The sequence below is a fragment of the Oryzias latipes genome, chromosome 12 (genome assembly GCF_053564925.1).
Source record: "Oryzias latipes strain Hd-rR chromosome 12, Olatipes_Hd-rR_3.1".
NCBI lineage: Eukaryota > Metazoa > Chordata > Actinopteri > Beloniformes > Adrianichthyidae > Oryzias > Oryzias latipes.
This window is the reverse complement of record NC_136248.1, coordinates 6,361,364-6,375,060: the sequence shown is the minus strand read 5'-3', so window position 1 is coordinate 6,375,060 and position 13,697 is coordinate 6,361,364. Positions and strand designations below refer to the sequence as shown.

Genomic DNA, 13,697 nt, shown 5'->3' with positions numbered 1-13,697 from the left:
TTTTATGTACGTATTCTCTGCTGATTGTGAGAAAAAAAGCTTTGCTTAGTACTGGTGGTGTCATTTTCAGCTGCACAGTTGTCCTCCACAACATGAAAACAATCAGTGTTGGTGTTTAGAGCAGACTGAATGATTGACTGAGACTTTGCACAAATTGGCTTTTTGTCTTATTAGCTCCTGAAATTTTTCTCACATACTCATTCAGAAACATCTGAAGGTCAGATAATGGCTCCAAACCTGAAGTGCTGTTTCTGTTTCAGGCATCCCAAGCCTGGCGCAAAAACAAGATGGACGAGTCCAAACACGAGATCCACTCTCAAGTAGACGCTATCACAGCCGGCACGGCCTCCATGGTCAACCTGACTGCAGGTACAGCAAGCAAACGGGCTTCTTTCCACACTCCTGGACCGCCACGCCTTGTTGGAGTGAAAATGCTGTTGTCATGATCCTCATGATTAAGGAGCTGTGTGTCCTGAACAGAAGCTCCTGGACTAGGAGCTCTGATCCAAAGACTGCAGGCAGACCAAGACCAAAGATCTGGGAGGGGGGAGCCCTTCTTTACAGTTTTTCCTCAGACAGAGATAGAAATCAGCTGCTAGAATGGCTGGGTTTCATTTTCGGTTTTTGCTGAGTTAGTTTGGAGTCAAAATTTGCTTACGATCGCCATGGCATGTTCAAACTAAGCTGTGTGGACACAGTTCACTTTCAGTCATCATCTCATAGCCTTCTTTCTTCCGTTTAAAAACACACACATAACTGTGGTTACGTTTCCGATGAGACAAAGAGTCAAAAACTAAACCAACTGTCTTTCCTTTGCTCAGGTGATCCGGCAGAGACGGACTACACAGCGGTGGGCTGTGCCGTTACCACCATCTCCTCCAACCTGACAGAGATGTCAAAGGGCGTTAAGCTGCTGGCCGCCCTCATGGAGGATGAAGGGGGCAACGGGCAGCTGCTTCTCGGTGCAGCCAAGAACCTGGCCTGCGCCGTCTCTGACATGTTGAAGACCGCGCAGCCTGCAAACACTGAGGTAGACAGCCAGTCTGCGAGGAAGCTGCAGTGGTACTCATGACGGCTTTACAGCAGCGATCTCTTTTGGTTCTAGCCTCGTCAGAACTTGCTGCAAGCTGCCGGGAACGTGGGTCAGACCAGCGGAGAGCTGCTGTCCCACATCGGAGAGACGGACACGGATCCACAGTTCCAGGTGTGTGTCCGTCCCTGAGAGGTCTCAAGTCTCTGCCTTGACATGAAACTGAATCCCTGTTAATGTCAGAGAATCTCCCACTTTCTGTACGAGGGAGCCTCAATCTGTGGTCAGAGCTCAAATATTTTGCTGCATTCATGACGTTTTGGTGTGATCATGATGTGTTCAACAGCTTGGACTTAAAGGATGTTTCAGGGCAGCTTCCAGAAGAATGTCCTCTAATTACCAAATGCCGGTAAACAAGCGTGTCCTCCCGATGCTTCTATGGGGTCAATCACAAAGCACTGATGCATCTCAAAAACCAAATTGTGGAATATTTTCTTTCTTCCTGTCATTTCAATTACAGGAAGAAACTTGTGTATATGAAATCCATCATCCGGAAATAAATCTTTTTCAGTTTAACTGTTTTAATTTTCAGTTGATTTTAAATAAATTATTTCTTAAATCAGTGGTCCCCAACGCCCAGGTTGCAGACCGGTACAGTTGGCATTGAGCCACAGAGAAAAAACACAACCACTTTTTTCTTTTATTTATTTCTAATTTCTGATTTTGTTGGAAGTTTAATTTGGAAAACTACTAGAAGCCACTTCTTGAATCATGTCAAGTCGCTCGGTCACGTCTGGAAAATCCATCGGCTACTTTGCTAAAGCGGCTCCTTCCACCTCTAAACTGAAACACCCAAGCTGGCAAAGTTAAGAAAAAACAAACTTATGTGGAAAGTTTATTTTCACAGAAAAGAGCCAGAGAGGAAACTGAAGAAGATCCTTCAACTTCAAAATAAAAGACAAAAAGTCTTTATTCCAAATCTGGATTTATTGCGTCAGTTGTTCCCACAGACCATCATAGTAATGCAGACTAATATTGTTTCACCAGCTGTCTGATGTTACAAGGATGCTGCTAATAAAGTTGCTCAAGCTATCACGTTTATATTTAGATTTAGAAAATTCCAGTTTTATTGAACGTTTTTGTATTTATATTCATATCTTAAAAGTTGGATGAGGCTGAAGTTGACGTCGTATTTTTGAATTGTTTTAGCTTCCACTGTGACAGTTATGGCTTAAGGGAAAATCTATATTACATTTTAATGGTTCCTACATAAAATTGAATAAACTTATAAACCAGACATTTTACAGACGATGAAAAAAAACATGGAGGCGAACGCTAACTTCAACCTTGCAAAGGCGGATCTGTGAAAATATTACATGAAACTGCTCTGTGGCCTAAAAAAGGTTGGGGAACGCCGTCTTAGCATATTGTATATGACATAAATCGATGATTTTGTTATTTTTCCTGCCTTTCATCTTGACACTTGGCTTTAAAAACTTTTTACTGATGGACCAGAACAAGTCTAATCAAAATCAAGCTTTATCCTTGCTATGGGTGACTAAGTTTTTTGTCAATTGGTCAACAGTTTTTCCAATGATTGCAGATCTGTTCTCCAAACCCGAAGTAGATAACTATTAGCATTCAAATCAAATTGGAAACTACAGATTTGTCCTTTAGGTTTTATTCCATTTGGCCCTTTCAATCTGTATTACTATCCACCCACAAATGTTACGTTTAATTAGTGTCACCAGTGTCAGAAGTCTGCAGATTTTACTTACCGTAATAAAAATCTCCACAGTCTTTACGTTTTTGAGATGCACCTTTGTCTTTAGGTTTTATTACTTATAGTTTGGATCCTATTTGTTGGTTTTCCTTGAATCATCAGTCTGAAGGTGAAGGCTATTTCTCCTATTCATTGATTATGAAAGACTAAGATGATGAGACAAAAATCAGGAAGCGAATCATTTGCACAAACGTCAAGTCTTTGAGATTTGTAGAGGCTGGACATGATTTGGAACCAATTGTCTAAGGATCAGAACTCTCCCTGGCCGGTAAAAGTGATGCTGTCCATGTTTGCTGCCGTCAGGAAATGTTGATGCAGCTGGCAAAAGCCGTGGCCAATGCTGCTGCAGCTCTGGTGCTCAAAGCCAAGAATGTGGCCCAAAAGACGGAGGATTCAGCCCAGCAGAACCGAGTGATCGCTGCAGCCACTCAGTGTGCTCTGTCCACATCCCAGCTGGTCGCCTGCACGAGGGTGAGTGCTCGGCTTGCCTTCAATTACAAGTTCCCATTTTCCCAACACTCTTAGAAGTTATTCAACATTTGGCTGATAAAACTGCATTAAAGGCAGCTCAGATTTTTAAACTCTCACATTGTTGCTTCTCTTTTCAATCCACTAATAACATCAGTCTGTTGATGATGATGTTGTGAGAGGTTTTCTCTGACTCCAGAAGCATCAACTATGATTTTGATGCTCAGAAATTCAGTTCTTTCATTTTTTTTAAACCTGTCATGATTTCTTTTTAGGTGGTTGCTCCGACTATCAGTTCCCCGGTGTGCCAGGAGCAGCTGATAGAGGCCAGCAAGCTGGTGGCCAAATCCGTTGAGGGATGCGTTGGTGCGTCACAGTCTGCCACCAATGATGAAGGCCTGCTGAAGCAAGTGGGCGTGGCCGCCACAGGCGTCACTCAGACCCTCAACGAGCTGCTCCAGCACATCAAGCAGTACGCCAGCGGCGGGCATCCCATCGGTCGGCACGGGGAGGCCACCGACCGCATCCTGAATGTCACAGAGAACATCTTCAGTTCGATGGGAGATGCTGGTTAGTGAAAGCTTTGATTAGAGCAATGAAGAACAACATGAACTTGTTAAGAATAACAGACCAAGAATATATTTTCTTGACATCCTAGTCTCACTCTGATCATCTTTGGATCTGTTTTCAAAGTGTTTCCAGTGGTTTTATAAATGACCATCATCAGAAGAATGCCCCAAAAAAAGCAAAAACACAATTTTCCTCGGAGTGGGTTTTCAAAATATGTCTTATTTTCTTACTTTTTAGTTTTTTATCAAAAAAGAGTTCCTCTGTGAAGAAATTCCTTTAAGGTGATTGTGATTTGACTAAAGAAACCCCCATGATCAGGTGATTTTTACATGTTTTTATCTAAAGAGTAAAGAAAACCACAGGAATCGAAGGGAATTGAATCTTGTTCCTAGAGGGATAGCCCCGATCACCGCTACAGTTTGCTAGTGGGGATCAGTGTAATCCTTTGGCAGTTATTCCCAGCTCTCCTTTCATTTATTGTCCTTTGTAACTCCAGGTGAGATGGTCCGTCAGGCGCGGATCCTTGCCCAGGCCACCTCCGATCTGGTCAACGCCATCAAGATGGATGCAGAAGGCGAGTCCGATCTGGAGAACTCCCGCAAGCTCCTGTCTGCTGCCAAGCTGCTAGCTGATGCCACCGCCAAGATGGTGGAAGCTGCTAAGGTCTGCCTTTTTGAGTTTTTTTGAGCCACGTTTTCATCTGCCAGCTGTGTGAATGTAGGTGTTGTTGTTTCCCTCCAGGGTGCAGCTGCAAACCCAGACAGTGAGGAGCAACAGCAGAAGCTGCGAGAGGCTGCTGAAGGTCTCCGCATGGCTACCAACGCCGCAGCTCAGAACGCCATCAAGAAACGCCTGGTCAACAAGCTGGAGGTACAGCAGGAGGGGGGGAGGGGGGGCTTGAATGCTCTGATGAAGATCTGTTAGTCTGATCTTCATCTTTACTCACCACATCAGTCCATCTGCTTGTTCCAGCACAGCTGCATACTTCCACCAAAGACTCTGGAGAGATGAATTCAGTGTAAAAACTCTCATTTTTTCCATGTTTTTTTTTGGAAAAAATAGCTTTTTGGAACTTGTTTTTCTTGTTATCGCTCCAACAATTTTGAGTAAGGAACTTTATGTTAAAAGTTCAATTCCTTCACAACCATTTTAGTTGTATGGAGACCTGCAGGATTTTTGGCGCAAATCTCTTTCTTTGAATTTATCAGATGGGGAAGCAATAGTCAGCTTAAATGTTCACACAGCATCTCGTCCAGTTCAGGCATTCCCAAATGTGTTGGTGACTGATGCGTCTCTGCCCGCTTTCCTGACAGAATGCAGCCAAGCAGGCAGCAGCAGCTGCCACTCAGACCATCGCCGCAGCGCAGCACGCCGCCTCCACCAATAAGAACCAGGGGGCCCAGCAACAGCTCGTCCAGAGCTGCAAGGTGAGTCTTCAGCTTCCCCTTCTGTCGTCTCAGCTCGTGCTGATCATTGATTGAAGTCTTAGCATGTGAAGTTAGTTTGAAAAAGCTTCACATTTCTTTGTCTTGAAGTGCTTTATATTAAAGGATTCTCATTATTATTATTTTTTTTGTTTGATCTACAATGTAAATTAACTGGTCTGCTAGCACAGATGAGCATTTATAGCTTTATGTTCCCCTTTTATTGTGTTATGAAAGTGTTTTAAATGAAAATGTTCACCCTGTGTTAGTGGGCGACTGAATATCTGTGTCGATTTTTGTTATTTTTACGTCAATCAGTATCTGTCTTTTATTTTATTGAACTGGTTATTTTTGCTCCGATGCAAAAATAACGTTTTCCCGCCCACGGCGCAATCTGAATGGTTACATGAACCACGCAATCAGTCCTCTGCATGTCACACTACTAGTAACTAGGGTTGTCACTTATAACGCTGTTAAAAATGTTTGTGCCCCCCGTTCTGAGAAAAGCTCCTCAGCTCCGCTGTGTACGAGTAAAACTACGGCCCCCTCCCAAGAAAGTGTCTTTGTGCACCACCCTCATCAATCCTAAATGAGCACATCTACGGCGGGGTCTCAGCAACGTACAAACCCAAGAGAAGCCGTTTGATTGGAGAACATGCGGAACAAACTTTACTTTTTGCTCCAGAATCTCGCACTCCTTAACTGGGACTTTTGACAATTTAACAGTCACATTTTCTCAAAATTGTATTTTCATTTTTTTATTGACTTTTTATTTGACCTTAGAAGACCCAATAGTGCCAAGGAACTCCCTGCACCTTTTGTTTTTGTTATAACCTTTTACCAAAAAAAACCATTTAATTTATGTTGAGGTTTATTTTATTAACAATAAAAACATTCAGGAAAATGTTTATTTAACATAAAAAAAGATTTAAAGTTTCTGCTGAGCCCGTTACTCCCTGCATTTTTTGGCGCCATCTTTCTGCTTTGTTTATTGGTTTTCTTAAATAGAGTTAATGTCTGGTGTTAATAATATTCTGAATTTTGATGCCAATGTTTTGACTTTTACTGCAAATGATTCTCGGCTCTAAATATCGGTTTTCTGCCTTTTTGGTTGCTAATATTCGGTATTTGCCCTAAAAAGAAAACAGAAAAACATTGGTTGATCTCTTTTCACAGGAAAACAATGACATTCTTTTTTATGAAGCCTAAAATAACCTTGCTGCACATTTGGAACTGCATTTTCATTAAGCAGTCCGGGCTGCCGTGGTTTCTTACCGTTTCTTCTTTCAGAGGGAGCTTTTCTCTCCACAGTCGCTCTGTTCTCACTCAGAACAGAGCGACCAGAGTGAATAGAGAACTCAGAAATACAATGAATTTGAATTTGAATATTATCTGTTGATCATCTGTCTAAAATATTTTTAGAATACATGTAAGCTCATTTGGCATCTCTGGAATGTGTTGCACCTTAAACTAATCTTGTTTGTAATCTATATAACAGAACTGAAGTGCGTAGAATTATAAATTGGACAAACAGATGTGCATAAGTGAGTTTGGAGTTTTCTTTTGTAACTATTGAGGCCGTTTGTGTGTGAGCAGGTCGTGGCAGAGCAGATTCCTCAGCTGGTTCAAGGCGTTCGCGGCAGCCAGTCTCAGCCGGACAGTCCCAGCGCTCAGCTCGCCCTCATCAATGCCAGCCAGAACTTCCTGCAGGTGATTCCGACACCGTCACACCTGAGCTGAAGCTGCAGATCTTCCAGAAGAAGCAGAGTGTTTTGAATCCAGCTTTTGTTTTTTTTTTTTCTAATACTGATCCTCTCCTCCTTCAGCCAGGAGCAAAGATGGTCACGGCCGCCAAAGCCACGGTTCCCACCATCAGTGACCAGGCCTCAGCCATGCAGCTCAGTCAGTGTGCCAAGAACCTGGCCAGCGCCCTGGCAGAGCTGCGCACCGCCTCCCAGAAGGTAATGCTCTCTGTGGACCAGTGCTGCTTTGTGGTGAATCCGTCCAGAGCTTTAGGTTTGGAAGAACACCAAGCTTAATAAGCATTTATCTGCTGCACCTTCAGCAGCCAAAGGAGTTCATGTGCATGTGGATATGGGACTCTGCAGCCCATAAAGCAGGAAAACACACCCTAAACATGCGCTGAGGAGTGAGATCCTCTCAAACCCTTTCACCGCACGTCTGCATGTGAATTTATGACATGAATCCTTCATTGACGTCAGGAATGAACCCCAACTGAAACCTCAGACAAAAAAATCCAGAAGTATTTGTACATCACTGTCATTTCAGTCTAGTCAAACATTGTGCTGTTCATCATCGTCGTTATTGACAACTAGTCACTCTTTGTGTGGATATTAGTGTTAAAGCTTACTATCTTTAAATACACCCTAAAATGACTGAATGATATGTAAATTGATGAGCAAACACCCTGTAATAAAAAAAGATCAAAGTTCTAGAATTAAATATCCAAACTACCCAACAGGTAAAACCAGGTGATTTTTCAAACAATCGAAACATTAATGCTGTGTTTGTCATGGAGAAAAGCAGTTGTCACTGAACTTGGAGGTGTGTTTGTGTTGATGCAGGCTCAGGATGCTTGTGGTCAGCTGGAGATTGACAACGCTCTGGTGATGGTCAGAGATCTGGAGAAAGACATCCAAGAGGCAAAGGCTTCTGCTCGGGAAGGCAAACTGAAGCCGCTGCCAGGAGAGACGGTAAAGCGTGTGCGGTCTTATCGGCCGCCTAACCCGCAGATTTGATTTAGTCCTCCATCAATGGACAGAACGTCAGAGGCAGTGGTGTAGAGCATCAGTAACACCTGTTTGTTGTTTCTGTGCTGCTCAGCTTGGGAAATGCTCCCAGGATCTGAGCACCAACACCAAGGCAGTGACCTCGGCTATCGCACAACTGCTGAGTGAAGCCACGCAGGGAGACGAGAACTATGCAGGTGGGTCCAACAGAACCAGGTTAACTAGATGCAGCTCAGGTTGTTCTGGAGTCTGTGCAGCTCACCATTATGGGCTCAGTCTGTTTTTTTAGTTTGCGGTCATTTCTCACAAAATTCAGTGTAATAGCGTACAGAACAGGAGAACTAGTTGATTGGCTGTCAGACAGGAAGATTTCTATCCCATTGTCTACTTTTAAACAGTTGACATCTGATTGTAATATTGCCTATAATTAATTTAAGGAAAAATCTAAAAAGAAATAAAATAGAAACTTTTTAGTTTTTTGGTTTTTAATAAACAGGTTTTTAGAGACCTGAAGCTCCACGAGAGCTTTTGTAAAAAGAAAATAATTACAATTTAAGTAATTATCAACTTTTGTAAACATAATAGTAAATGTTTGTGAAGCTGTCCCACAACATTATCTTGCTTTATGAGAACTGAACAGACAATTATTTAAAAAGAACACTCAGAGCCTGTGTCTGCTAAATGAAATGTTTATCAATAGCATTTCTAGTTTAAAAGTCTAATTTATTTTTATGTAACACTCAGCAAAAATCTAAATAAAATATTTCTCATCAAAGGGTAAACGTCAGGACATGCACACGCCCCCTCTGCATGCCCATCACCCCTAAAATGAACACGTATGACCAGTGGCGAAAATGGGATTTTGGACTTAACAGCCAAGTTTGCCGCTAGATAGAAAAAAATCTAAATTAATCTAAGACAAACGCAAGGCAAATGTGAATTAACAGAAGTGAAGTAGGGGACGGCGTTGTCGTGTTGTGTACACTGTTGACCTTCTAACTCAGATGGCGGAGGAGGAGCAAGAAAAACATTCCCTTAAAAAGGAGAAAAATGACTAATTTGGCGACAACATTAACTCACCATGTTTACGAGTAGCCCTCTAACTTTTACTCAGGAAACAGGAAAAAATGGCGACTAGTAAATGTTAAATTCAGCCCCTTGTATAAAGTAAATGTTTCTTTTCTGAAATCTTTTTACCACAATGAAACCAGACTCTCAGTTGCTGTTTCCATTTTGTTGTTTTAAGGTAAGAATGAGTGCCATTTGTTTTAGCTACAGCAAACGTTTACTTCAGTTTGCATGAGGTGTATCTATAGGGAAACCAATGACAATAGTACACATTTATAGCTGGTGGCACTTGCAGAAACCCTGTACGCTCCCATACAGGCTTAAGCTGTGCACCGAGCTTCTGTTGAAACACTTTCAGTGACTGCCATGACTGACGCACTGGAAATGTGGACTAACATCCCTGTCCTGTGTCTGTGTGGCAGGTATATCCGCCAGAGACATGGCTCAAACTCTCAAATCCTTAGTCTCAGCTGCCAGAGGAGTGGCAGCCTCCACGGACGACCCAGCGGCGCGCGGCGCCGTGCTGGACTGTGCCGGGGACGTTCTGGATAAGTCAGCCAACCTGATTGAAGAGGCCAAGAGGGCCATCGCTAAACCGGGAGATGCAGAGAGCCAACAGAGGCTGGCCCAGGTCAGGACCCAAAAGGGGGATGTGGAGAATCTGTCAATCAAACGTTTGGGATGTTTGACGTAGGGGTTTTATTGAGACATCTGATTGGTCAGGTAATACCTAAAATAAGTTGGACTACAGAAAAAATATCCTGAAAAAAAATCAGGATTATTAAGAACATGTTAAAAATGGTATCAGAGCCAGAATGGTTATTCTGACCAATAGAATGACTGTTTTTGTCCTCTATAGAAGTCTATGGGATTTTGGCAGATACTTCCTGTTTGCATACAGTCAATAGTTACTAGCCCAGGATCCCTTTCATTGTTTACAACCGCCACCAGATTGAGATGAGAAAAATGAAACTGCTTCTGAAAAGTTGGTGACTCCGAGGCTGATGTGACTTCTTAGACTAATGCAGAATAACTGTTTGCGTGTGTGCAGGTGGCTAAGGCCATGTCTCAGGCCTTGAACAGGTGTGTTAACTGCCTCCCTGGTCAGAGGGATGTGGACAACGCCATTCGCACTGTGGGTGAAGCCAGCAAGACTCTGCTGGCTGACTCTGTGAGTACTGAGACGAGACTCATCAGGACCCTAACCACAGGATATTTAAGAAAAGACTTGCTAATGTTGAACTACAAAATAATGCACAAGACTCAAAAACATCAATTAAGGATGATGTTCTATGAGACTACAAGTTATTTTATGTTATATTTTGCTATTTACTACTCTTGTGATTTATAGTTTTCATATTTTAAGATGCTGCTCGTCAAAATTAGTCTTTATTGTTGAGGATCCAAGTTCTAAATGAAACGATGTAGGAATGTTTTTTACTCTATCTCTGTGTTTTTCAACCAGTGTGCCGCGGCACACTAGTGGTCAGGTGTGCCGTGAGAAATTGCCCTCATTAACTGATCTATAAACGTTTACCCTCTCCAGGATATCAGCTCTGTATTCATCCAAACAGGCCCTGATAAAACACTGAGTATTTAGGAATATGAAAGATCGTAAAATACTTTTTTCTTTTCTTCTTTTTTTTTATTTGATTAAATTAAATACATTTTGATAAGAATGACGATAGCGCGATTTAGCCGTAGCTTCAGCTGTTTGCGGAAAAAAGTCCCGTCCCTTTAACTGTCTCCATCAATTTTTGGAGGCTTAATCACACGTCATCAGTCTGACGAATTAGAAGTGGTTAAAGTCTTCACTTCCTTGTTCCGATTCTGCTCATAAAGTCGCTTAGTTCCAACAAAAATACCAGCTAAAGCTCGTCTTTAGCGGTGTAGCTTTCCACAGAATCCGGTGTCAGACCGTGGAACAAGTGAACAAAACAATGAAGCTCAGAGTCTGTTTGCATTCGGCGGCTGTTCATACTACATCTCCCATGATGCATTGGGTTAAAGTGACAGCGTCTCAGCGCACAATGAGTCTCCCTTTGATGTCTTGAAACCACAACGAACACACATCAAACAGTTTTTAAATCTTTTAACTTAACTTTTATTACATCTTTTAGAAAAAACAGCTGCAACTTCCAGCTTTTTCTGCCACAATTATCACAAAAATTTATGAAATTGCGAAGGGGCTGTAGATCAATACAGACTATGATGGATGCTGGTTTGCCGCGGGATTTTTGACAAGGTTAAAGTGTGCCGTGGCTCAGAAAAGGTTGAAAAACTCTGCTCTATCTGATGTAATAGATTTGCACGATGATGTATGACCTTTTTGCATTTTTGGACGCTGCATCCTGAGACCCAGCTTATAATCCTCTTTGTCCTCCTCCTCTTATGGCAGTTTCCATCCAGCGGGAAGAGCTTCCAGGAGCTTCAGGCTCAGCTCAATGAGGTGGCAGCTGGGCTTAACCAGTCAGCCAACGAGGTGGTGCAGGCATCTAGAGGGACCACCCAAGACCTTGCCAAGGCCACCAGCAAGTTCGGACAGGACTTCAGCAACTTTCTGGACGCTGGTGTGGACATGGCAGGAACCTCTCAGGTCAGCGTGGTAACCAGCATCTCAGGTGTTTTTGTTGTTTTAAGCAAACAGAATCTGGACCAAAAAGCTCATGTGTGGGTCCATTTTGGTTCCAGATCATTAAAGCAACAGTAACATGTAGTAATTCTTCTAGTTTTGCTATTTTACACAGCTTTGTTAAGTAATGTAGCTGAAAGGTTTCTCATCTTTTTCAGTCTAAAGAGGACCAGACGCAGGTGGTGTCCAACCTGAAGACCATCTCCATGTCATCCAGCAAGCTGCTGCTTGCAGCCAAGGCTCTGTCCACTGACTCCAGCTCGCCCAACCTGAAGAACCAGCTGGCTGCAGCTGCTCGGTAACCTTCCTCTTCCTCCAGGTAACCTGTTTTCTCATCATCCAGTCAGATTTTAAAGCGTCTTTGGACCTCTATCTTCAGGGCCGTCACAGACAGCATCAACCAGCTCATCACTATGTGCACGCAGCAGGCTCCAGGTCAGAAGGAGTGTGACAACGCTCTGAGAGAGCTGGAGGTGAAGAAGAACAGAGATGAGGTCACTTCCTGCTGTCATGATGTGACCGTGTCTTCAGTCTGTGGTGTGTGTGTTGTGTTTGTCCACAGTCCGTCAAGGGGATGCTGGAGAATCCAACAGAAGCCGTAAATGATCTTTCATTCTTTGAGTGCATTGACAGCGTCATGGAAAACTCCAAGGTAGAACATACACCCCCTCCACCCACTTCAAGCATCCATCTGCCTTCATACGAACACTTTTCACTAAATCCGCTCTCCTGTGAGCAGATATTTTATAGTAAACTCATCTCCTACAACAATTTCTGCAGTTGTAGCAATGTTGATCGGTTAGCCTCAGGTCTTCACGACTCTAAAAGTCAAACTGAACCCATGATTGCTTTTGTTTTTCTATAAGTATATAAATATGACTTTAAGTCAGTAAAAACATCAAAACTTGATTTATTTGTATGTTAGTTAAGTTCTAGATCAGGGGTCGGCATCCTGTACTTCTCAAAGAGCCATTTGGATCAGTTTACCACTGAGATGAAAGCACAGGGAGCCGCAACACTAGAGGTGTTAGAAAAAATGTTTTTGCCGATATATCGCGAATGTTCATATGGCAATACTTGTATTGATTCAAAATTCTGTCAGGATAAAGTATTTATTTTAATTATTTACGAGCATGGTGTTTCCTTTGATCTTTTGTCCATTTTCCACAACCTTGAATGGACTTTTCTGTCTGTCAAACACCCAGAGTTAAGATGAATGAGATGATGGAAACAAATTCACTTTGATGCAGACTCCTTTCTTTTTATTTATTTTTTCTTTAAATCCAGTGAACCCAATAAATTATATTCATTTTATGGATGACAACTATTTTTTATTAGGAAGCAGCTGTTAGTTTGTTAGGGGTGAGTCTAAGCCCCGCCCCCGCCTCTCTACCGGTTCGTTGTTTTCCCCCACGTGCAACCCCCCCCTCCAGCGTGTTCTACACAGACAGCGCAATATATGGTCATCGTAGCAGCAAGGTGACAGAATTGTAGGGGGGCCCTAACGCAAATGTAATTAATTTTTATGCGCAAATGGGTGGTTTTTGAGAGCCGCAGCACAGCCATGAAAAAGCCGCATGCGGCTCCGGAGCCGCCGGTTGCCGACCCCTGGTCTAGTTATTGTGTCAGTTTAGCTGAACCAATTTAATCTGAATCTTGATTTTATTTTTTATATATTGAGGGCTCTCCAACACTCTTTATGAAAATGTACCTCATTTTTGTTTAATACATGTATGTACAATTCCGAAAAGGAAAAAGTACAAAACTGTTGGTGGTTTTTGTATTTTTGTGTCAGTGGACTCACATGCCTACATTATCCGACATTTTGTTTAGTAAAAATGCAACAGAAAAATCTGCATGTTTGACTTATTCCTTTTCTTTTTTCTTTTTTGCTGCAGTCCTGTCTGCTGTTTTTGGTTGTTAAGTGTTTAATGAATATACATCTTTAAAATATCAGGTCATTGTTTTTAAT

At 42.4% G+C, this 13,697-nt stretch overlaps 1 protein-coding gene across 2 annotated transcripts in view; it reads left to right on the top strand.

The window, feature by feature from the left end:
* Positions 1-13,697, top strand: part of tln1 (talin 1) — a 77,138-nt gene that overhangs the window by 34,813 nt on the left and 28,628 nt on the right. The window contains exons 16-34 of one of the 2 annotated variants that reach the window (XM_011482023.3): positions 261-369; positions 822-1,030; positions 1,106-1,204; positions 1,377-1,439; positions 3,117-3,284; positions 3,557-3,851; positions 4,348-4,514; positions 4,593-4,721; positions 5,165-5,278; positions 6,872-6,985; positions 7,102-7,236; positions 7,861-7,989; positions 8,120-8,222; positions 9,516-9,724; positions 10,145-10,264; positions 11,492-11,689; positions 11,884-12,023; positions 12,105-12,198; positions 12,288-12,377. In XM_011482023.3, the coding sequence (XP_011480325.1) occupies positions 261-369; positions 822-1,030; positions 1,106-1,204; positions 1,377-1,439; positions 3,117-3,284; positions 3,557-3,851; positions 4,348-4,514; positions 4,593-4,721; positions 5,165-5,278; positions 6,872-6,985; positions 7,102-7,236; positions 7,861-7,989; positions 8,120-8,222; positions 9,516-9,724; positions 10,145-10,264; positions 11,492-11,689; positions 11,884-12,023; positions 12,105-12,198; positions 12,288-12,377 (2,685 nt within the window). The remainder of the gene's footprint in view (positions 1-260; positions 370-821; positions 1,031-1,105; positions 1,205-1,376; positions 1,440-3,116; positions 3,285-3,556; positions 3,852-4,347; positions 4,515-4,592; positions 4,722-5,164; positions 5,279-6,871; positions 6,986-7,101; positions 7,237-7,860; positions 7,990-8,119; positions 8,223-9,515; positions 9,725-10,144; positions 10,265-11,491; positions 11,690-11,883; positions 12,024-12,104; positions 12,199-12,287; positions 12,378-13,697) is intronic. The other variant, XM_078955969.1, reaches the window with a different exon arrangement.